Here is a 26,749-nt window from a genome sequence, read left to right as displayed (position 1 = left end):
TATCTGTGTATAATATACTGTATATATTTGAATGTGTGTGTGTGTGTGTTTTAAAATCTATTGATAATTTTTCCATAAAAATGTTGTTTAGCTTCATTTCTTCTTTACATTCTCTTTTTTTCTTTTATAAGCAAGATTGCATGCTTTGAATTTTTAATATTATTTTAGTAATCTAGTTTGGATACTAAATTGGATTGATTAACGTAATTCCGTACGATTTAATTCTATAATTATTGTTATTTTAAGTGCGTACTCATTTTTCGAAAAATCATTAAATCATTCAAATTCATTCAATTCTTGCTCTACTTTTGATATGGTATAAATATGAATTGCGTTTTTTACATATTAATAATTATATTTTTGTTTCACTTTTCACTAAAACGTTCACATTAATGTTTTTTATTATAAATTTGAAAAAACGTATTCCATATTTTGCTTTTCGGTGTTGCTGGACATTTTTTAGATGGTGTTTATTATTCTCGAAGAAATCAGATCCTTTTTTTTTTCAAAAAAATTGAGAATTCGTGAACACAATAAATAAAAACACTCAAATTGAGTGGTTGTAGAATCAAATACTTTAATTAAAATTTACATGTATCTTTTTGAGGCGTTACTGATGGTGGTTGGAAAACAAATTTCATATAATCAGTCATTTTCAACTACATGTATATGTATAACAGTAATGTGCGAGCAAAATTTTCCATCTTTCTTCAAAAAACCGTAGGAAATCGAGAAAAATTTCGTTTCGGACGAAAATCCCTAGCAAATCGGAAGAATTTTGAAGTCACAGGGGGGTAAACCACCATAAAACTTCTTCTCCTGAGCTTGAAAAATCCAAAAACATATTATATTCTGAGTTTCTATCAAAGAGAAAGCGATGATGCCCATCTAATATGTAATTGCATAGTGAATTATGATTGTTCTCACTAGCAATTTTTTTCTTTGGCTAAATCAGATAATTTATATGGATTTCTCATGCTTAATACATTATATTTTGAATGGTTTTTCTTAAAAATCTTCGATTTCATTTATCAAATATTTATTTATCTTTATTTATTATAATTAAATTTGATTAAAGTCGTTTCAAAGGTTTAAATGTATTTGTAACTAGCATACACCAAATTAAAATTATCATTATTTAATTGAAATGTTAATTTTATAAATCGAACTTAAAAATGTAATACTCGCACTTTTCATATACAACTTTGTCCCTTTAAATCTTAATTGGTTGTGTTTTCCTTTTAAGTATAATATATATTTAAAAAAATTATGAACTTAGTATTTCTCTTTGAGATAGAATTTATCCAAACTACTATTTTGCTATTAACACTTTTGCTATTCAAATGGTTATAGTTTTTTTTCTATTCAGATATGAATTGTAAAACTAAAATACTTTGTGATTACGAACAATTTAAAAATAATATCGTGAAAGAAACTTATACTATATCAAATCTTATGTATTCTTATTGCATTTACTTCTACCAAGATTTAGATGCTTACATTTTATAGTTATTTGGCTCATATTCATCATGGATACTAGTGTTTTGTCATCAACAGCAACGGCAGAAATATTTAGTCGCGTTTTAATGAATGAGAAAACGGGCCTAAATCCGGTATATGAGTTGAATCATACAACGACATTTTCAATCGCTTGCATTTGGCTCGACGATTTTTAAACCAAAATTGCACGTTTTTACTCTCAAGTCGTGGGAACTTTTGTCTGTGATGATTGTTTGTTGAATCAAAGAAATAAAAGCAAATGAAAACGAATAATTAACTACTTGAATTTATAAGGAGTATAAGTGATTTTAATAATATTTGGGGTAATTTAGCTTTTGAAGCATCAAGAATAAAAAATCATAGATTCAAAAAGACTCCCACATTTTAAAAATTGCCTTTTAAAATGAGGAAGTTCACTAATTTGAAACGAAGCGGGTCTACCAGTAAATGGAATTTCATTCGGATTGGTTTCGGGGAAAAAGTGTATATGTATAAAACCATTTACCTGTATGGCATCCGATTCAAATCTTCAGTATATTTAAGAATAAGATTATGCGATGGATGTGTATTCATGGCGAACCATTGTTCCAACTTTGGTACTTCTGTAACGGGATCGATGAATGTTCGATTGCGTTTTCGTCGTTCGTCGTTGCTTAGATTTAGGCCACAAACACCACTTTGACCGAGTGAATTTGGACTGGGGTTGGGCAGTAGTGAGTTTGGTACCGTTCCTTGTCCAATTTGCGGAATGTAATGACTCATGTACATTATTGAATGTGAAAACATCGAGTTAGGTAAAATTGGAAATGATGGTGATGGTGAACGATATTCTTCCATTGGATTAACATCAGACTCTTCCATATCAAGATCTTCTTCGGATTGTGGTGAATCTTTGATTGAGTTACGTCGTTGTGATCTATCCGACACATTATCCGCATTTGAATCGTCCAAACGATTTGGTGGTAATGTTCCTTCTACCACTGATAATGTTCGATTGTCATTGTATCGATCATGCTCAACCAATTCATTATGACCATTATTATTATTAATTGCATTACGAATGTTATTGTTATTTTGTAATGGTGACCGAATTGGAAAATCTATTGTTTCCGATTTAATTTGATTATCTTCAATCGATGATGTGGATCGACGTCGTTCATGTGTTGTCAATGATAATGGTAATTGTGGCGATGCAGCACGCTCGAGATCATCATCCATATCATCTGAATGCTGTGACATGTTATCTATATCGTCTGATTTTATGCTTTGCGGACTTTTCATGTATTCATTATTATGAGCATGTAGTGTTTCTGAATAGATATGAGAAAAACCGAAAACATTTCAGTGAAGACAAGGAATGGGTCAAACGGAATATTTAACTACTAATATGACATTTTCAAATCAAATAAACTACAAAATTGATTAAATTTTTTGAAAAATTTCTCCAAAATGTTAAATAAAAGTATTGTGTTATACTCACCATTCTGATTGGTACCAGTAAAACCATTACCAACACCCTGTCCACGTAGTTCAGCTCGTTTTTGTGCAGCCCGAGCATTTTTAAACCAATAAACAACATTATTAACATCTAATGGCTTGCGACCTCGTCGCGAATCAAGTGAATTCAATTGCACTACATATGATTGAATTTGTTGTCGCGATGGATGAGGATTCTCTTGGAACCATCTTTGTAACTTTGGCAACTCCATTTCAGGATCAAAACTGGTTCGCATTCGTGTTTTTTGATTTGAATACTGCGAATGAACAGTTTGCAATGCTGGATGAACAATGAAGTTATTGTGATGGTGTTGAGATTGATGCAAACTCGTTTTATGATTTTCCAATAAAGATTCGCGACTGCTTTGTATATTTCGATTACTTAGCATTTGAAAATCAGCATCTACATTACCTAAGGGGAGAATCACAAAAGAAAAGAATAGAATTACAATATGTAATTTAAAATAATCGACAAATAATCGAAATAATCGAAAAAGAATCAATAACAATTATTAAATAATAGAAAGGCAATTTTTAAGTGAATCGCCCCTAGACATTACCCTTTTGTGCGTTTATAAATGGAAGGAGTTTTTGAGTTGCTGCACTTGCTTGAGGTGCCAATTGATTATTCCACCATTGATCAAATGCACGACATGTTTCTTCCGATATTTCATTTGCATATGGAAACGGCCCTTGATAATTCGTTCGACAAATTTGTGATAGTGTTATCTGTGACGAATGCAATGATTTTTAGAAAAATTAATGAGCATTCTTTTCTCAAATGAGACTTTTTTTCGACGAGAAATATAATTGAATTGCATTAAATTACAGAGATAAGCTCACCTCATCTAAAGGACATCCTGCCGAACGCAAAACAGCATGCGATTGCAGAATCAACAGTTTAAGAAGTTTATCTTTGATTTCGGTAAATGTAGACGGTTTAGTGCGTAATATCACGATACGTAATGTAACAACTGATGTTAATTCGCCAAGAATATCGCCAACTGAAACGAGTGGATTATCGGAAATTTTTTCCATAGGCAGTGGTTTCCAATTTTTTATGATAATTGATCCGCGTGCTGTGGCTGCAATATCTGATGAATAACCTAAGCGTTGTAATGCTGTGCCCAAAATATCTGCAAACGGTGTTACAGCTGGTACAATAACATAACTATCAGTTTCAATGTTTGGGCGTCGTTTCCATGGATTTCGATTTTCCATGCACAATGATGCTTGCATGGAGGTGATAGATTCGACAATACAATGTAACGGCAGCGATTTCACTATAGACAGGTACACATAAAAAGAGGAAAAAAACATTTTTTTTTTAATTTCATCATCGTCATTTGTCAACAACAAAATTTATCGCTCTGACAATTTTAATCTTAGTATTATTATGTATATAATTAGATGTGACAATTTTTTCACACGCACATGTACATACATACAAGTTTTCGTTGCCGATTTAAATTTGTATTAACGAAAATAATATTTATTAACAGAATATTCAATTATTAGAATTAAATATGAGCTCATTAAATGATTGATTCAATTTTGGTAATGAAACGATTTTAAAAATTAATCGGAACGCAACCACAGTGAACGTTTATGATGTATATCGATGTGCATTTTTCGGATAAAATGAGAAGGAGTGAGTTCGATGGTACAAATAAATACATTCGATATTGCATGGGATTTTAAAACCTATACCATATTATGCAATTGAATGAATGAGCCGCCATGAATTATAAACCAATGATCCGTTAACAGTAAAAGTGCTTTTAACATCAATTATTTTTCGCATGGTCACAGATTTGGTAATATTTAATATAATATATGGCGTTCATCCAACCGAGCGCCACATTCTATTACGTCATACAAACTCACATTTTTTTTTGTTTTCATTTCGAAATGATGAAATCGCAATTGAAAAATGCTAACATTGAGCTATTTTCAAAATTGAAGCTTAGTTTTTGTTGACTAATTTCTTAAATAGTTTTCGTGGCAAAAATTGGTAGTTGAATTACAGTTAGTTAAAATAATTTGGGCTAATTGAAAAATATATCACAAACATTTATTGAAATATCATTGGAAATATAACGCTGGCATATATTTTTTTATTATATAGTTATATCTAAGCGCTGGAACTGGGGAACTGTTGGTGACGGGATACTGTTTTGAGGTTTGATATCATAAGCTTTGGTATGCTGACCGAGCGTACAAAAACACAAAACCACATAAACCAATAAAATATTATTATACTAATCGAAATGAGGTAAAGCAGATTGGTATTGGCTGTGCTTTATACAATGTACATAGTTCCGTCTTCTGTCCTGATTGAAGACGATGAAGACAGCTAATACAAAGCACATATCATCACAATCGCAGCGGAACATGTACATTTGAAGCGTAAGCCATATCATATTAGACCAAACTCATGCGGATTATCATAATTCTGTTATGTTCTTGACGGTAAATACGCATATACGTACGCACTGCATGACACAATTTCGAAGTTTGTAGGTTTCATTTGTAGTAAAATGATGACAATAACGAAAACAGAAAAAAAACCATACTTGAGCGAAAAATCGAGAAATTTTTCATATATGACGAGGAACATATTGTGAAATTTTAATTTTGTCTGCTACAATTGTCACATATTTTTTGTTCGTATTGCATTTAACGTATATTAAAAATACAAGTATCTCAATTGTATTTTGCAACAGTAATAAATTCATTTTTCGGTCGATATTTCGATCGATTTTTTTATCAAAATATTTAATACTTATTTCCATCTTAATTGAGAAAATATTTCAATTGTTTCTCGGGAATTGAATTTGAAATGATAAATTAAGACAAGATGTTATTTATCAATTTGAAAACGATGGTATTTTCTTATTCTCTCCGTATTCGTTTTCAAATTGAAAAATAACATCTTGTCTTTGTTTTTCAAAAAAAAAAAAATGATTTGGTGATGAAACAAAACTGATGAATTTGGACTTCTTCTGGCAGTTTTAATGTTTCACGTTCGTTTTTTCACGTTAGAGAGTAATTTAGTAACATCAACAAAATTGAAAGTGTTCCCAAATTTATTTGATAAATCCACCACATCATCTATGGCGATAAATCCATCTGAAAGTATTCCCTGACTATTATTTTTTGCTTCGATTTTTTGTTACAGCTAATTAATTGGCATTTATTATCAAAAAATTCCCCTCCTTCTGCTCGTATGAGGTTAAAAATTGTCTAATGAAATGTCAATTTGTAATACAACATATAATAAACAACTACAAGCAAATGTATTCTGCGAAGGATTCTACGCTGACAAAACTAAGGTTATGATTTTGACAATGATTTTGATTTTTCTGTTGTAAATGCTTACATTCCAATGAATATTGTGAAGTTGCCAACGATTGTTGTCATTGTGAATACAAGTGGAATATTGTGAGCATTTACAACACAATGTTGTCAAAATCATAACCTTAGTTTTTTCAGTGTAGTACTCCTCAAAAAGATTTTTTTTTTTGTAACTTTAATGTCCACAATTTGTCTACTATATATGCAAATATAAAGCAACAAATTCGGATCTTTATATTGATTTTTTTATAACAACAATACCAATTAATGATAATGATTAAAAAAAAGCAAAAAATTGAATTGATAGAATTGATTAAGGCTTTATTCCTTTACAATTTCAAAGTTTTTCTATTTTCTGGATAACAAACGGACTAACAAACACTGCGATGTGTGTGTAAGCTTAAAATCTCAAGAAATATGTATAAATACAAAATCGGGTTTTACATATATGTGGTAGCTTACACATTGTTGTTGTCATCACATTACCGCAAATACGTATAGAGTGTGATACACAGAGATACAGGATATAGTCATAGCATATCTCTGTACTAATGGCTATTCATTCACTATTCATAAAAAATCCTTTATCAAGCATACATTTCATTTCACTCTCTCGGTTGGTCGGAAAAATATTCGGAAATCTTAAATCGCTTCTGTCTTCACTCTCTTGCTCTTTCATCAGTTACATGTGGCAAAAATGTACAAACGGATTTCGCCAGTAAAGGGTATTGACGAAATGTATCTTACACGAATCTAATTCAAAAGGTATATTAAGTTTAAAGGATTTAAATAGATTTTATGTGAGCGTGTGGTATATGAGCGAAAAGATTGGGTATGGTTTTGTAAATCAATGTGTGAAAGTAAAACCAAAACTACAGAAATCCAAAGACTAATGGAAGTTTCTTTAATGAAGGTAACAATATAAATTCTTCCTGTCTTTTTTCTCACTCTCTTTCTCTCTCTATCTTCCTCTACTTTGGTCGTCATCTACTTATATTTCATCTGCTTGAAATATGGTGCATAACAACTGAAACAGAATAAACCGAACCTCAAACTGTTACTACTGCTATGCCGAGAAGAGATTGAAATCTTGACCAATGAAATCTATACAAGAATTTTCGGACGTATCAAGCGATTTACTCCGTATTTGGTTTTCAGCATTTCTCTTATATTGCATGCCTGTGTGTCATTTTTCTCTCTTTAATTTTCTTTAAATTTCTGATCGAAACATTCTGCTCCGAATTTGCATGTGACCAGTCTTTGGCCAGAGAAATAATTCATTCATTGGCTTCGTTGATCACACTGAACCAATTCTTCGTCGCCTGGTAAACAAATCTTCCAACATCCCTCCAGAGAAATAAAGGAGAAAGTGAATCCTGGCAAAATGTTATTCTCAAATAAAAGACTCAAAATGCACGTGTGAGCATTGAAATTCTAACAGGATTAAATCAGTCGGGTAGATTTATTTCTAAAAGTGGCCTCTTATACACACAAATCTTAGATGATCGAAGACAGCCCGAAGAGAGAGAGAGAGAGAGAGAAAATTATCAAATCACATACAAAGCGTAAATTTTTAAGTAGGTTTACTTTTAATTCAGATTCAGATACAAAAATAAATCTTATTATATTAGTATACATGTATTTCTACTTTTCTGTTGTAGTTTAAAGGCGATATAATATCGTTTCAATATTGGATAGACAATTTGAAATATTCTTCATAACCATTTAGTAGATACATACAAATTATCTATCAATAGGTAGGTCTGATCTAGGGGATATCCATGCGAATTAGAATTAGCACATTAGCAAAAAAATAGGGAAATTTACATGAAGAAAATAGCAAAATTAGCAATAAATAGCAGAATTAGCACTGTACACGTATATACTTTAGTAAGCATTTATTCTTGAATATATTGAAATAATTAATTAAAATAAAATTCACAAAACAAATGAATTGAATAGTGTTGAACTAAAATGTATCAAAATATGTAGTTAAATACGCTTTTTCTCATTTTTAAACAAACATATATTCAATGGCACGTAACCAAGCACGTTTCATCTGTATTAACTACAATTTACGAATTGCAATCGGAAATGTAGATTTGATGACAGATTTCTTACTGAAAACGTATACGCTAGTGCCTGCTTCAAATATACACGTTGAAAGTGTCAACTTGAAACATTTACGTAAACACATTTCAGTTATTCGATCATGCTGTCAATCTGACGAATGCGATATTTTTGACGTACTAGAAAAATTAGCAAAAAATAGCAGTATTAGAACAAACTAGTAGAAATACTAGCAGAATTAGTGAAAACTAGAGAGAAATAGCGTTTATTATTATAAATTATTCGATCTGCAATTCACGGTTATCCCCTAGGGTCTGATTCATAGAAACGACAAAAATATTTGAGCTCATGAGATTGTATATTTGACTAGCAGATCATGGTGGGGGCGAATGTTAATTGAGAGTGAAAAAGTAAAAAGAATCCTGAAATTTTCTCCTAAGAGTACTGCAGTTATAAAGCGCTCGGTTGCAAGTTTCGTTTTCATCTTTTCACATCACGATCCACATAAAATCGAATAGGAAACAAACTAATAAATCTAAATCGGAATTGGTGAAAGTTTTTTTGTTCGATATATTTTAACCCTCCGTTGTGCGACACATTCCGTATACCTTCGTTGTGCGTATGGTTCTGGCCAGACCACCATATATTTTAAATGAAAATTGACGCTCAACTTCCAGAATACTTTGGCCCAGGTCGGATCCACCTACTCCACAAGATTCACTTCCAGCTCTTTTCATCTCACTCTCGCGTATAAATCCAGTTTACTCTATAATATTGTATGAGATGAAGCAAATGATTCAATACCATATGATTTCCCAACTTCTAGAACACTTTGGACCAGATCCATTTCATATAAAATGTATGTGGGTCTGGCCAGACCCAAGCGCTACTTATGTGATATGTACATTGAGATGTCCTTGTAACAATCCTTTTATGGGTTTTTTTGCCATGATTTTTTTTTTCTAAAATGTTATCAATAAAATTCTAGGAGAAGTCATGAAATTTCGAGTTGATAACAAATTTGGAAATATTTTTAAAATAAAACTAAAATCGAAAAATGTCTGGCCAGGCCCTTTTGCACAAAGGGTTAAAGTCATGGAAATATACCAAAACTATTAAAATACGCAGAATTGTTCAATTCAACTTAACCATACATTACTTAGCATAGTGTGTGAATACATTTTAGCTGAACATTTTCATGGCTGTAAAATGTAATAATAATAATCGTTGTTGTTGGGAGCTGAGATTTAGAGCAATGTGTGAAAGAGATTAAAACCGATTGGAACGCAATTCAAATAATACAACAATAGATTTGGTCATGTACAAATCCAAATGCAATCTGTATAAAATGTACGTTTAAAGTAATATGATTCATTGGACGGTGGTGCTGTAGTACACTATTGCAGCAGTTGAATCATTATTCAGATGGAGAGGTTTATTTTGATCCAGCTTATAAGCCGTATCAAAGGATTTCCTAACTGTACCTGAAATTATATTAAATATACGTATATAATAACCGACTCACAGTAGATTTCTCTCTCACATACACATACACACATAACTTACCCATCGTTACTCCCCATTCAAAACCCAAGGGGCGAAGCAGTACTAGATTAAATTCTTTCAATTCCATTCAATTCCACTCAATTCTGTTCAATTCCAAATTAGATTCTAGTCCGTGTGTATTTTAACCCATTTACTTCAGCAAATTTTAGGTATTACAAGGAGAAATTCATATAAAGTCGCAATATAGCAGCAAAATGACACTTGCGTGTATTATTCGCCAAGCGTGATTTGGATGTTAAAGAATGTGATTTTTTTCATTCTGATTGAACCGGGCGATACAAAAAATTGACCGACTTTGAGAATTGAAAAAAAAATAATAATAATATTTTTTTCGTTTTTCACGATTTTTCACCATCTGGGAAGACTTGTATGAAAAATACGGAAGACCGCTGAAATGGCAAATACAAAATATGTACGGACGTAAGACATGCCATTTCAGCGGTCTTCCGTGTTTTCCATACGATGTGAAAAATCGTAAAAAATGACAAAAAAAAATAAATAATTTTTTTTCTTCAATTCTCAAATTCTGGTCAATTTTTTGTATCGCCTGGTTCAATCAGAATCAAAAAATTCACATTACCTAAAATTTGCTGAAGTAAATGAGTTAAAACACACGGACTAGAATTTAATTTGGAATTGAACAGAATTCAGTGGAATTGAATGGAATTGATAGAATTGGATCTAGTACTGCTTCGCCCCTTGTCAAAACCCCGTTCCAACAAAAACATCTGTCTTTCCTGGTAATATTATGAATAAATTATAGTTTAACATTGAGCTATATACATAAGGTACACATACGGAATGTCTTCATTCTTATCGAGATGGATGTCTATCGAATTTTTCTAATTTCGTTTGACAAATATCAATCGAACATATTAACAGTTTAAAATATAATCAACTTTGCATGCAGAGATCGTATTTTCTCTCTCAATTTATAAATGTTGAATATTCGCAAAAAGAAATTAATGAACGTGAACAAGGTAAATAACGAAGTGGAATTGTGTTGAAAAATTAACTATTTTCTTTCGTAAGTTCGTGTGAATTCAATGAAAAAAAGAAGTAAACCGGAGAATCTAGTCATTCGAGTTCAACGAGCCATTTCAATTTTGGACCATTTAAGTATTTTTTTACTTGGTAAGAATTTTTTTGATATAGTCATGGAGTAAAAAAATAAATAAAAAAAATTGTTTAATAAGGAAGTTACACTCAGATCAAAGTTAATCTTATGCCATTGCATTGTGTTATGTGTTTATATTCTTGCTAACAGGTACATTTAAAGTATAGTGTCGTACAATATGGAAAATACTGAAATTTCACGTGTGCCCTTGACTAGAGTTTACCACCATACATATGCCACATTGTGGATGCAATCATCTCATACGGCATGTATTGTATTCAAACAAGTATTTGGAATGGCATACATTTATGCAACGCATTGTCCAACGATGGTGTTGTGCTTTTGTGTGAATTAAGCATCCTTCAATGCGTAGCATAAATGTATACCATTCTGAATGCTTGTTTGAATATAAAGAGTGGTTGAACAAATTTAGTTTATCAAAAGTCAATAAATATATCGTTCGCATTACGGTTGTGTTTTATTCAAATTAACAGAATGCCTGTTATTGGCGTATCAACATTTTAATTTTGAGTTTACATGTGGAATCTATAGCAGAAATTCAAAGGTCCATTTGTTTATTTATTCAATATTAATCGACGTGCTTGTGATACACATTCCAGTGTGAATATAAAAAGTGCTGAGTATCAATTTTATTCACAGAACGATTGTCAAACTTCTCATGAATGTAGTTCATGTTTGTGTGTTCACTCCAAACTAACTCTCTTTCAATCTCTCTCTCTCTCTGTCTGTGTGTGTGTGTGTTTTGATGGTACATGAATAAAAAAACACGTTGCGTCGGCATTTCAAATGATTGTGAAATGAATCTGTATGACGTTTGTTCTCAGTAGTATTGCCGGTTTATAGTTTGTCACAGTTAAAATTCAATCGCTGTTCATTTCTGAATATTATTTTTGTTTTTAGTTGATATTTTATGATTGACTTTTTAGTTTTGTTAATTCGATGGATTTTTCTTGTTATAAATATTGCAATCTGTTCTCAATCAGTGATTGTCTCAAACGAAATATTATTTTGAGTGTTATTTTCTATAGTTTCACACATAATATGAACACGTTCATTGTTTCATTCGGAATTGATGCAGCGGGAGAAATGACACATTCGACGAAAAATATTTCAATTCTGGCAATTTTAGCATAATGTTATGCATCTTATACGTTTTCTGTGTTTATTGATACAATCAAATGAACTTATTTTTTTCATTCTGCTCATTTTCAAGTGTGATCTTAATATAAATGGAAGCATTTACGGTGAATTTTGCGATTGTTTCTGATTGTGATTTTAAAAAAATAGAACATTTGCAAACTAATGCAGGTCGAAAATATTCTGTCGTTTTGATGTCATTGTGCGAGTTCCCTTCGACCGAGTCAGACCTATTGTTTGTTTTTTCGCCATCAAGTATTTCAACAAGTTTGTGAATTACATTTGTTTTTTTTACTGTCATCGTAATGCCGAAACGAAAGGCAAGTGGTGGTCAATTTGAGCCAAGAAAGAAAAAATGGAAAAAAAGCAGCGTATAAAACATCGAAAGAAAAAAAGGAGGATGAAGGACTTTTGGCCCTCAAATGTGCAGCAAACACAGTGATTCGAGAAAAATATCGCGACCGTGTAGTGCAATGGTTTGAAGCAAAAAGCATTGATTTGGCAAAAATTACATATTTGGCTTCATTACTGTTTCTATACAAAGTAAAATCAGCATATGATGAAGCAAATTGGATTTTTTTTTGATGAAGAAGATGGCGTTGATATCATGAAGCAGTGTTTTTACGCCGTTTTGCGACGATACAAAGAAAATGAATTTATGGAAGCGGACTTTCGAGAATTTATTGAAAATGTAGAGCTGGGAAACCGCTTTGCTTGGCCGACCAATGTCTATTTTGCGAACCAAATGCAGTAATTATATCAGCAGTATGCTCGAAACGTGACTACGAATCTCAACACACATCTAGGAAAACGTTTGAAAGAGTTTAAAAAAAAAAAAAATGTAAAAAATGATGAAAATGTGACGAATTTTTATTTATCCGAAAAAAATATTTAAATAAATAAATTTCCAAATAATTTCTAATTCATATGAATTTTCTTTCTCAAGTGTTCAAAATATAAATTTTTTTATTACGAAATGTTATGAAATTCATCTATATTTATTTCATCATTGAAAATATGAGGTTATTTCAGGTAGGACTATACCAAATATATGGAATTTCCTAAAATTCGTAATAAGGAAATTTAATATTTTGTTAGTGTTCAAATTAAAATTGATTTATTTAATTATTATTATTTTTTGTAAATTTCAAAAAATTTAACAGAGAATTGTAAACTTGACTTGACAATTTTTGCGCCGAACATCCGGACGTCCGGACGTGTTCGGTGTTCGATCGCACATACGAACGAACACAACGAACATTTCAATTTTTACGAACGACCGACCGATCATTAATGATTTCAACGAACGAACGACCGACCACAAACACATATTTTTTCAATGTACGAACGAACGACCGACTGTTCGTGCCCAGCTCTGCCGATGACAACGTAAAAGAATACACCAAAAAGTATTGGTTTGAATCACTTCCAATGTGGTTGTATATACATGCAAGAGCAAATCGACGATTTCCATTACTGGGCTCAAGACAATAACATTACAATGCCAAAAATTGAAAACCTGACAGTGATTCCACGTTGCTCGTTCGAGCGAAAAGCAGTCAAAATGGACACCAAAGGTCTCAAATATATGATGGCTTAATTGAATCTTTTGCCTCAAATCGATGGCCGGCAAATCAACGAAACAGAATTCTACGAGCACAAAGAGTACTTCTGGAATGAGATTTTCGATATGCCAAAAATTCATCGCATTTTGAAGAACAAACCGTTACATGATTACAACCGTTTGGTGTGCAATGGTGTATCGACGTCGATTTTGTAGAAAGTGCCAAAACCGAACTCGATCAATTGGTGTCCGATGAAATCATCAAAAAAAATACTTGGATGGCGAATTCGTTCATGAGCTTGACATACATCCAGGCATGCGCACTTGGAATGCGACAGTCAGACGAAATATTCAGATGGCAAAGAAGTAAGTATGATATTTTCAATCACAATCATTTGAAATTTGTATGATTTTTCAATCGAATGAAATGCCATTGCGAAACTTTCAATTGTATGTTTTTTGTCTCTAATTTCAGATGAACTTCAAAATCAGTAGCAAGCAGTATCATTACATGGCCAGGCAACGTGTTCGTGACAGAAAAGTCAAACGATGGACACGCGAATTTACCAGTTATGAACAGAACGACCGAAATGATCGAGCAAGATATCCACGAATGCCATCGCCGAAAGGCTAGCATACATTGCACATCGATTGACTGTAATAAAGAGAGGCATTAAAACGTACACCACAATGCGATACGCCCGATTAAAATTTGATAAGTACATCGAATCAAATCATGTCAGTGATTGCGTCGCATTTTTATTGGTAAGTCAATTCAATTTTCTTCTTTACTTTTGTTTGACACAAGCGATTTCTTATCCAAAAAATTTGCATTGCAGAAATTGCGACCAATTCACCAATTAAGATAAAGAAACACGTCCGATGCCGAGGCACTCGTAAACTGGCGAAAAGTTTCATAAAAATGACTGGTATGGTGATTCGTCGTGTATGTGAAAGGAGAACATCAATGCTCTGCGGTCGTTGTTTTGCGGCATTTCCAGAAAGAACACGAAGTCATCGCTTCAAAGTGTGCGAATGGTGCGTGTCAAGTCCAGATGATTGGCCACCATTACAACAGCTACCACCGAAAATCGTGACAACAAAGACCAAGCGAATGATGCGAGCAGAACGCGATGATTGGGTGGAGGAAGCAATTTGTGATGATCCAGATCTAGATCAAGATGTAGCACGAGCAGTAGCTCTACGATTTGTGTCTAAGGTGATTTCGTACCGTAAAAACTGGCAACAAATCGACGCAGCATACGATCATGATGAGGATGAATGCGAAGATGTACACCAACGTCGAACCATTCTGAAGACTGTCTAGCATTGAGACATTTCAGCTGCAGAGCTGATCATGTACAAAGGTAAATTATCTATTGATTTGGAAGTGGAAATGAAAATGTAATGCTCTACTAAAGCGTTTGCGTGATTTTTTCTTTCATTTCAGGACATTGCCTGATACACGGAATAGCATGACATGTGGTGTTTACAGTTCAAAATGTATACCACGTTTAATTTATAAACATTTTGTAATTGAAAAAAAAAATGTAATTGTTTACTGTATTACACTGTAATAGTTGACTTTGCAGCATTTGGGACCTTTGGCCCACTTTAGTGACAGTACCGAGGTGATATTGATGTTTTATAATTATTGATTAATGAGTGACCATAAGGACCTTTAATAGTAATTATGATATTCCAATATCAAGTCAAAGGATTAGAGTTAGCTATTGATAAGTTAAATTTGATTTTCCACTCGGTAGAGAGTGTTACATACCATATGAGATGAATGCATCAACTATGTGACATCTACAGTAGAAACTTATTTTATATCTACTTCATATTAGAAAAAATACACACGGAATGTTATATGATCCAATACATTTTTAATGTTATAAAAAAGAATCTATTTCGCTCACCATATATTCTAACTATATTTGTAATAAATTTCTATATTCTATTTCTAGTCACTAGAGGACTGTTTTAATATTCCTTTTTATAAAATCATTCATCGTATATCAAGTTTTGTTAGCTGATTCATTGTATTCTGAGCATCATTTTGAACTGCGGAACATTTTTGTTTTTGTCCAAAAAATGCTTTTAAAAACTCTTGTAAACTAATTCGAAATAAAGCAATGCTATAACCAAAATGTGTGACCTATTTAAAAGTGTTCATTCAGCTCTCATCATATGTAGTAGATCCAATGGACAACTCAGTAGAGAATTTTTATTTGTGGACGTATCACTATCAAATCAACGATTTGAGTGAAAATGACAACGAAAAACAACAAGTAAATATAAATCCTGATATTGTTGAACTAAATTTGGCCCAGTTCAGATTCAAAACAGGATCCAAATTAGTTTTTTACTATTTTGGCCGATTTAAGACCACTAGTGTGTGATGTATATTTTTTTCATAGCAATCGCTGAATTTCATTTGGTCCAAGCTTATCTGCATGTGTTAGAACCGTTTAAAAGTTGTTTGGGTTTTTCAACGGTAATTTTTCTGCTTTGTTTTTTAAATGTGTACGCATGCACATTAATCCGGTTCGATTGGATATGTATTCTGAAAGAGGTATCGTCAGCCTGTGGCGAAATTTTCACACATGCTTGCTACAGTTGCTTTCGCACTTGAGCTACACCGGTTCCAATTTAAATGCAGTCAATGTGCTTTTTGCATGTCTGCAGGGTTCCGAATTTTTAGTTTTGTTTATTTTTCTTGACAAGCAGCTCAAGTGATCATCACTTTCTTCTCAAGCGATAATAGATTTGATAGCATTTCATGTTTTCACGCACAAACGGATCAGAGCACACAGAAATAAAAACCCATCTCGGATTGTTTTTTGTTTGCCTGTTTGTTTGATGGGAAAAATTATTTAATTCAGTTCTATTCTTTGTTTTATTTTTAACAGATGCATTCATCACCAATGATGTCGATGATGATGATGATAACGATGCCGACCAAATGTGTTTCAGGTGCCTTTTCAAACATTCAACATTTTTGCACGTATGCATAATGTTTTCTATGCATGTGTTTGTCTGTTACCTTCAATAATAGAGATTACGTTACTGCGACTGCTGTTTCGAATTAACACATACTATGCAATTATGGCATTAGTAAAGCCTGGGCAAAGGATTATAACAGATTCAAAAGAGAAACGGCACGTAAACCCGTATCCATATTTAAATCCATCTCTCATTGGAATCAAGCGCATACACATACCGCATACTCACATGAAGGGTGTGTGTGTTATTTGTGTAATGCACTTTCACAATCGCGTACATTGACAAAGAGCGAGAATAGCATTTTACGAAAATCGAGCTTATTTGCCAAAAACTGAACTAACAAATACTCAAAATATACATATTCGCTTTCACTTTATCGCCCTCGCTTAAACCACAGTTTTTCTCGCTGACAAATCTATACCGGAAATTCCGTACAATGGAAACAGTTTATATGGTTCAAAACAATTACTATAATGGTTTCTCTAACATCTAGTAAAATCAAACAAATATTCAGAGCATATTCAAGGTCAATCTTGTGACGAAGAATTTGTTAAATTTTTTAGATTTTCTTTAAAAAAATTGGTAATTTCTTATAAAATAAGTGTCAAAGTGATGACATTGAAAATTAATTATTCATAAAGAATCATCGACTCACGAAAAATTGTGTTTTTATTTTATTTTTTACATTTTTTTATGTAATAAATGCATTCGTTTCCAAAGAAAATTTTCCTTAGATTATTTTTCAAATAATAATCTTTTTCGAATTTGATCTGAAAAAAATATATTGAATCAGCCCCTAGGATTCTAATCTGATCCATTCCGGATCAGATGAATGAAAAGGAATAATATATCCAGTTCGAAATATATAGTAGAGCGCTCTGTATGTATCAAATAATCCTATAAACTCGATTTGAATGGAGAACGGTAGATCGTTGTCATGTGTGTGAGAACGAGATAGATAAACCAGTAAAGATTGAAAAAAAAAACAATGATGTTGTAAAATATCAGGAATAATGGATTTGATCCATATATTATCGATGTTGATGATAGTGTATGTGTCTATTTATATTGAATCAAGTTGAATACGATTTGTGTGTGTGTGTGTGTGTTTGTGCTTCTGATTCAATTTTCGGTTGTTGTGTACATGCAGTGGATTTGTACAACCGTTGAGTTTAATGTGTAGAAGAATTGCAGCCGCAAAAAAACGTGAGAGAGATCAATTTGATTTCAAATGTATGAGAAAGAGAAAGAAGTTTGGATTGCGAGTGATGGAATAGACACCGTATACAAATATAATGAAGCGCGTGTATACAATTGCCATTAGAACGTGTGGATACAAACACTTCCGGCATATTCCCGGATATATATATATATATATCGGTGTGGATGTGGATTTGATATTAGATTTAAGTACATCAAATTTGTTTCTCTCGCTCTCGAATTATGTTTTTAGCTACACTACATCACACACAGCTCGTGTTTTTTCTGTTCATGCCAAATCTTTCATAGTTTTAGTCGTAGTCTGGACATTTAATCGCTATTTTTTTAGATCATGTACACGAACTGCGAATTCGTATCGCATTTGGAGTGTATGTATGTACACGTGAATACACTCTTCGCTTATTCACCGATTACCATTTAAACACATAATATTTTTGTGTATTCGTTTCAGTTCAGTCAGCAGTTCGGTAAACACAAACAACGAAAGAGAGACGGAGATGTATTCAGTGTTCCGTTTCGGACACTGCTTAGTGATGAGATTATAATTTACTCTTTCGTTTTTTCATTATTGCTTGTTGTTGATTGGTTGACGAATCTATCGTTATCATATTCACTACATTTTCCAATGCGTTTTTTTTGTACATAGCAGAAAATTTGCGATAATTTCCACGTTTACTAAAGATTCCGTGAAGATAAATTTTGTTTGATAGAGTTAAGTTTTTATTTTTTCATGAAATTCAGAGTGATAATAATAAAACATACTTTAACATAATGCCAAAGATCTTAAATCTAGTTATATTCAATTTTTGTTTTTAAATAAACAGGATTTTCAAAAGAATAAGACATACAATAGAAATATAAAATATAATACTTCAATAATATCAATAATATTTAATTCATGCTTACGGATGAATTGAAAATGTCGTTGACATTTGAACTCGAATTCGTACTTTTTTGGGAATTCGTACTCACTGCACAACATATTTCGAATTATAAACATTATGTTTAGGCGCAAAGCCTTCTCTCTCTCTCTCTCTCTCTCTCTCTCTCTCTCTCTCTCTCTCTCTGAATAGGTTCCGTTTTTACATCAAAGCATATACAATGTTCACAACAATTACGTTGTGATGTAGTGTACGAAATATTGTGCATATGCACATCCCTTTAACATAGCATAGATGTTGACTAAAATATTCAACAGATCAATAGAATGCAGCAGAAAAACACAACGTAACCCGTATTCAAACTAATCCGATGGTTGATGGAATTAGTCCAAATCCAAATTCATTCATTTCTATTGTTCTCTGTCGTGTTTACGTATATGGAATCACTTGCATGTATTGCTAAATAACAAATTTTCAAGACTGAAATGGATTAAATCGATTTTATGCCCTACGTGTTGAATCATACAATGGAAATATTATATGACATATGACGATTACTGCATCCACTGATTGAGCTTGACGCTCGTTTAAAATGTACACGTACAGTTAGGCCGACAATACACTCATTCTTTCATTTACTCTCTTCATTACTTTCGTGCACCGACTTATAAATTTTAACGGGCGTGAAACAGATTATACATCACCATGTAAAACTATGAAAAAAAGAAGATAAAAAAAATGTGTGAGTTGATTCGGTGATCTCCACATTTCAGTATCAAATTATATTGGAATCATCATTTTCTGGTTTCTTCTTCGAAACATTTTTATGCCAACCATCCGGTCATGAACTTCTTTTCAAAAAATTTCTTCTAATTTTTTTCAATTTTACCTTGGTTACATAGAGTCTTTTGAATGATTAATTTAAAATTTAAGATTATTTAAATCCACATTCAAAAGTTAAACATTTTGGCACAGTGCCTCAACTCAGTAATTTGAACATTAATACCATAGTTTTTTGTTCTCTCCCTTCAACAAATGGATTTAAAAAATATATATCTATAATTGTATATATACGAATTAACCGACTCGATTTCATTTGTATTAGACTGAAACTGGATAAATATCAAAAAGCGTGCATACTCTGAAAACTGCTTTGAATTTTGAAATAAAAAACACCGGAAAAATATCTACGTGGAATAAAAAAGAATTTAAATGATTTATTAATGTGAATTCATTGATACTAGGGATTAAATATTGTAACTATTGTATTCGAAACATGCATTAAGAAAAATGTATGTGTAAATGGGGTGACAAAAATCATTGTTTTTTTAAAATCAGATCACCAGTTATAATACTAGAAGAAAAATGGGGGCATAATTATTGTTAGTGAGTGGCGTATTATTAAGGAAGAAAATCGAAACGGAAGAATAACTAATATCAAAAATTGTTAAATATTGTTAACAAAGGATGGAAGCAAACGAATTTCTTTGTTCCAACGCGAGCACCACTAACAATTTTTCTCCGAACCAATAATACACGAGTTTGTATCGTTCACAGACAGTTGACAAGATGTGATGTTATGTCAACTGGTTAGTAAATTAGTACCAAACACATTGATAGAGGGCCAATACCTTGAACAAAGTTCAGTAGTGATTTTGTATAGGAAAGTGACATCGCTTCCACAGTATGATTGTTAACGTGAATGAAGCAGTGGGATCAAAAAATCGCATTTCATTGATCATACCGCAGAATAATTGTGATCAAGCACTCTGTTCGAATCAGCCATTAAGTATATTTTGTTCATCAATTTCAAATTCATTGCGTTTGTACCACCCAGATTACTTATGGATTATTTACGTACTAATATATTCCGGATGTATACGTTTATATTTTTTTTCGTTGAAGTAACGCGCACAAAAGGAGTGATCTCCGAGATAGACAGAGCAACACAATGAAATGATAACGATTCACTTAGGTTTTTTTCTTATTCATACCTCACGTGCATTTGAATTTAATCTAAATACGAAATGGATTTTGTATCGTCTTGCTAAAAATATAATTCGAGAAGAAAAGATGATGAGCAGTGATATATTACTGAAATATATACACATATTCTAGTATACAAATGTCTCAATTGTATTCTTGCGTCCGATTTCCATTTCTGAGTATGTTGTGGTATTTGCCATGTGGATATAAGAATGATTGCCAAAGCAGGGTGAGAAAGAGAGAGAGAGAGAGAGAGAGAGAGAGAAAATCATAAAGGAAATTCTTAAGCCCGCTTACTTGGAAATAATTATGTGTACGCGCCGAATCGAATCGGCGAAACATTTTTGAAAAGGTCAACTTTACAATAAGTTTATGAACGTAAATATAAACGAATAAATTCACAATCTTTTAAAAAAAACTAAGAAAAAAGCGCCAAAGAAAACAAAAACTATTTTCAAAATAAAATCATTCAAAATCTGTGAATCGTCAAAAATTAAATTATTAAATAGTATTTTTTATCTCACTCTATATATGGGCTCAATGTATATCATTTGTTGTGTCGTCTGAGTGATGCTTACCGCTTTTGTATTATACATGCTCCCATAAGTTTATTCCTTCTTTAAGATTATTATATATTATATTGCTCCAATACTCGTGATTTTTTTTAAAAACGCTAATCCCTTAAATTACGATTTTAATGGCAACGAGAAAAATTAATGAGGGTAATGAAAAAAATGCAATAATTTTACATTTCGGCTGTTATGCGGCATTTACATTTCGTGTAAATTCACATCGACAATTACACCATCTCTCTCATTTTTCATAAACAGCATTTTTCGGATTAAAACATTTTGTGGACATTTACAGTCGGCTTATTATTGTTTGCCCTTTATCTCCCTTTTGCGGCGTAATGCGTAAATTAAGCGAAAAAAAAAGAATTGTTGTCGTTTCGCCATCCAATTTAACGGTGTCTCATCGGATTTTGATAAAGCAATGCGAGTCTTGAGTTTTGATACTTGAAAAGGTCTCGATTGGAATTGGGCTTATCCTTACTCCGAAAAATCTTACACTCTTATGACGACAGCCAGATTTCTTCTTTATCCCCATTCCGATTCGAAATTTAACTTCAAACCATGAACACTGATTTATTTTTCCATCAACTCTCTCTCTCTCTTCTTCTCTTTTGTTGTTATTTGAGATTATGAAGCCTACGAAACTCTCTTCTTCTCTCCGTTTTTAACCCTTTTCTATTCTTTCTGGAATAACGCATTAATTTGACTGTATTTATAATACATACAGAATATATTGTGTGTATCACTTTCAAATACAGAGTTTGGTACAAAAAAAACGTCGATAATATTCGCATTGCATGCGATTGAATTTATCCGCTTTTAAAGAGTTCAAGTTCACCAAGTCTATTTGATTGTTTATTCGGTAAGTCGGTTTTCTCTCGTTTTTTTATCTTTCTTTGTCGTGTTTTTGGCCCCTTTTTGGTTTGAATTGCTTTAAGGGGTATCTGATTTTGCTTGGCATAAAAAAGAATTGTTTCGATATTAGCGTTTGGCATCCTTGAGACTGTTTCTAAAAGCGAATATTAGCTTACATTTTATAAAAGAATATATTCGATTTGTTCCAACTGTTTTTTGACAAAAAGAATTAATGCATTCCAATGATTTTACTAAGAGAATAATCCGGAACAAAAAGGGTGATTTTTTTTGGGGAAGGGGGGGGGGGGTTGATGACGATATTAAGGACGGATTAATATTAATGAATAAAAATTATAGCATTTGCTAGCTTACCACCACGATCGATTGAAAATATTAATTCGCTTTTTTATTTGTTTCTATTGGATAATTGTGATTTTCCGCAAGTCTGTTCCAAAAAAAGTAGCATTTAGTTAAAAGGTAGAGAGAGAATGATTTCGAGTGGCATTGAATGAATTGATTTTATGTCAGAGAGTGTATCATATCACAAACGCGCTCATATTTAAATATAAATGACAAAAAAACCTTGGAAGCAAAATAAATCTTCAATCAATTGAAAATTAAGCATTATTTCGTGTACCAAATTACTTTAATCTTTCACTGGGACTCAGCTCCATGATAAGTGCATATATAGGTATATTTTGGAGGTAATACAGCGAACAATAAAAATAGAAAAAACAACATATTTGTGATTGATAAAATTTCAATCAGTTGCATTAAATTACAATAATATCTCACCTTGACTGGACTATACGGAAAATTATGTAAATCTAGATATTACGCAATGTATTTGCATATTCAAAATGAAAAATACAAAAATATTTTGTCGTCGCGTGCATTTCTCGTTCAATCTATCTTTTTCTCTCTCTCGCTCTGGTTAACTTTATTTTTCTTTATTACATATTTTTTTAATCTCGTAGTATCCAATACTTTTGCTCGCCTGGCTGTTGCGTTTTAAAATAAGAGGATAAATTAACACAAGCATGTATGCACACATATTAGTGTGTATGTGAGTTGTGTATTACTAATGTGCAAACATTTTCCGCTTTTATGAGAAAACGTAAATGTAAATAATACATATAGAAATAGATAAAGCATGCCAGATAATGAACGTGTGATGTGTAAGATTTCATGTCATTTTTCGAGCAAAAAGTGAGATTTTATATATATATGTGTACATATGTGTGTGTGTATGTGTCGGGTTAATACATAAGCTTAAATTCTTTCTCACTCTAAACGCGCGCTTTGGAAGTAGTTGAGTTGAGAGGATGTATGGAGAGATTTATATTTATTATTATCTTTGCACATAGTTTAAGTCTTAATTCGTCTTAAGACGATCAACACTGAATATAAGAATCAACATACAACGAGCTTTCTATTAAGAATTCAAAAAAGAACTTAAGCATACTATGTGGAGTGAGAGCTCACAGAACACGTCAATTGTAATATTTGCGAACTCTGGTGGTGATTTACTAAATTACCACCATTACAATGTGTGGCATGGTGATTTTTGTATGTATTGTATTTGCTTTGCTGAGCAATATTACTATCGCTCAACGCAGTGTTGGTGGTAATACTGTACAGCGCTGTCACAGCAAAGCAAATACAATACATACAAAAATCACCATGCCACACATTGTAATGGTGGTAATTTAGTAAATCACCACCAGAGTTCGCAAATATTACAATTGACGTCTTCTGTGAGAGAGAACAACCCAAAATAATCGATAAGAAGGAGAATAGCGCCAAACGGAAAAAACGAACGTCGTTAAAACTATTTTTCAAAATATTAACGTCTATGAAATTGTTTATAAATTAATGTTTATGCATGCATTTTTTTCGTTCCATCGTACGCAAAAGACGTTAAATTCTTTTTTGGGGTAAAAAAAACACCTACAAAACGCTTGGTTTAAAAATGTTCCTTGAGTAGCAGTTGCAGCATAATAACACTGATTTCACAAATAAAAAAAAAATGAGAGAGAATAATTTCTATAGCAAAAAATACGGAAGATATCTCGGTTTTTAAGTTGAATGAAATTCAATACATTCTGAAAAGAATTTTCTTTTGTACACTAGAAACGACCATTGCGTTAATTTTATTGAATACTCTATGCCTTACCAATTGGTATTCACCATGTCTCTTTATTATTTTCATAAACGACATTGTTGCAACCGTGTCAAATGCACTTGTTTTATTATTTGCAGATGATCTGAAATTGATCCGCACTATACATTCGCCCATTGATGCCATCATTTTTCAAAGGGCCATTGATCAATTGAGCGACTGGTGTAACGAAAACAACCTGCATTTGAATCTGAAGAAGTGCTACGTAATGACGTATGCAAAGGGTGCAAACGTAGTCAACTACGACTATACGATCGACAACGGCCATCATACGTTTGAACGGACCAAAATGCACAAGGATCTTGGCATTATTTTCGACACAAAACTGACATTCACAGATCACATCGATGCGATTACAGCCAGTGCACATGCGGCAATGGGTTTCATCAAACGAACATTAAAAAATAAGTACACGATAGAATCTGCAAAAATATTATATTGTGCACTAGTTAGGTCAAAATTGGAATACGCGAGTATTGTATGGCTTCCATACCATCGTATCCACTCCGATAGAATAGAATCAATTCAAAAAGATTTTGTTATTTGGTCGTTACGATATGTATATCAGAGAGATGAGAATTATGTATTGCCACCGTATCAGTTTAGATGTGATGTTTTGAATATTCAACCGCTTTGGAGACGGCGTATAAATGCCTCTATATTTTTAATTTATGATCTGCTTTTAAGTAAAATAGTGTCTAGCTCACTTAGAGATAAAATTGTATATACAAGACTGCAATATAATGAGAACCAAAGAAATTTGAGAAGTACAGAACTAATAAGAGTTAGGGCATTTTCATCGGATTACGCACATAATCAGCCGTTTTACGTAGCTTGTAGAAACTTTAACTTGATAAGAGAAATATTTTTAGAATCGGAAACAAGACACATCTTTAGGAACAATATTGTCAAATTGGAAAATGTGATATTTGTTCGGTGAAAAATTTAATTTTGAACTTTTATGTGTTATATAGAAATAAAAACAGTGAACACAATCGATTTCTGCTGCTCCGAAGTCGAGAAGGCTGGTGGCTGGGTATACGATCGGGTGGTGTTTCATTGTGAACGATATTGTACAAATTTTGTGATAAATTCAGTCTGTGATCAGACGGTGAATAAATATATTCACCATGAAATTTCTTTTTTTTAAATCATCCCATTTGTTGGATGAATAGTTTTAATTTGAGAGTAAAATGCAATACACACTGCAAATGGAATAATATATTGTTGCCCATATCAGTTAGTTGTGTGTGTGAATCAATTAGATAAAATTCAATTATTGGAAGTATAAATATATAATGTCGCATTCGTATCTAACTTCACAACAATCATATGTACCATTGTTTTGACATTGACAGCTATTGTATCTTAAAGAGCGTCAAAAAATCTATTAAAAACCATCTGTCACAGTGAACACAAGTTTACACACAAAATTTTTTTATTACGGTGAAAATGTCGACTTTCGTGGTATCAAAAGATCATTTGCGGGAAGTGTTAATTTACTTTTTCCATTTGAAGAAAAACGCATCTGAAGCACATCGTTTACTCACTGAAGCTTATCCTGACTATGCTATAGACTTAAGAATGTGTCAGCGTTGGTTTGAACGCTTCAGAAATGGTGATTTTAATGTCGAAGACAAGGAGCGTGCCGGAAGAGAAAAAAAGTTCGAAGATGAAGAATTGGAGGCATTACTCGATGAAGATCCGTGTCAAACTCAAGAAGAACTTGCAAAATCATTGGGAGTCACTCAAGCAGCCATTTCACAACGTTTGAAAGCAGCAGGATTCATTCAAAAGCATGGAAATTGGGTACCACATGAACTGAAGCCAAGAGACGTGGAAAGACGATATTTCACCTGCGAACAGCTGCTTCAAAGACAGAAAAGAAAGGGATTTTTGCATCGTAAAAAAGTGAATTCACTACGATGAGCGCGGCCAACCAGCACCATCGACATCAAAGCAAGATATCCACGGATTTAAGGTAATGCTGTGTATTTGGTGGGATCAACGAGGTGTGGTGTACTATGAGCTGCTGAAACCGAATGAAACCATTGATGGACCACGCTACTGATTACAATTGAAGCGTTTGAGCCGAAAATTGCGCGAAAAACGGCCAGAATATGAGCAAAGACACGACAAAGTTATTCTTCAACATGACAATGCTCGGCCACATGTTGCAAATGTCGTGACATACTTGGAAACACTTCGATGGGA

The 26,749-nt window shown here is 32.6% G+C and overlaps 1 protein-coding gene and 1 long non-coding RNA gene across 4 annotated transcripts in view; one reads left to right on the top strand and one right to left on the bottom strand.

The window, feature by feature from the left end:
• Nucleotides 1-1,201: 1,201 nt before the first annotated feature.
• The window catches only part of LOC116338969, a 69,827-nt gene continuing 44,279 nt past the window's right edge, over nucleotides 1,202-26,749 (bottom strand). For 2 of the 3 annotated variants that reach the window (XM_031764566.1, XM_031764567.1), the window contains exons 4-8: nucleotides 3,841-4,280; nucleotides 3,558-3,726; nucleotides 2,981-3,409; nucleotides 2,006-2,810; nucleotides 1,202-1,720 (exon numbers count right to left, since the gene is read on the bottom strand). In XM_031764566.1, the coding sequence (XP_031620426.1) occupies nucleotides 1,573-1,720; nucleotides 2,006-2,810; nucleotides 2,981-3,409; nucleotides 3,558-3,726; nucleotides 3,841-4,280 (1,991 nt within the window). In that variant the 3' untranslated portion in view covers nucleotides 1,202-1,572. The remainder of the gene's footprint in view (nucleotides 1,721-2,005; nucleotides 2,811-2,980; nucleotides 3,410-3,557; nucleotides 3,727-3,840; nucleotides 4,281-26,749) is intronic. The other variant, XM_031764568.1, reaches the window with a different exon arrangement.
• Nucleotides 13,325-15,742, top strand: LOC116338970. Its single transcript, XR_004200949.1, has 4 exons — nucleotides 13,325-14,195; nucleotides 14,305-14,594; nucleotides 14,669-15,196; nucleotides 15,280-15,742. It is a non-coding gene; the product is annotated as an uncharacterized LOC116338970 (long non-coding RNA).

This window comes from Contarinia nasturtii, unplaced genomic scaffold, assembly GCF_009176525.2.
Source record: "Contarinia nasturtii isolate CC-2019 unplaced genomic scaffold, AAFC_CNas_1.1 Cnas_scaffold_476, whole genome shotgun sequence".
In the NCBI taxonomy this organism is placed as follows: Eukaryota; Metazoa; Arthropoda; class Insecta; order Diptera; family Cecidomyiidae; genus Contarinia; species Contarinia nasturtii.
Note: the sequence above shows the minus strand (reverse complement) of the source record. Positions and strands in the feature narration are given on the sequence as shown.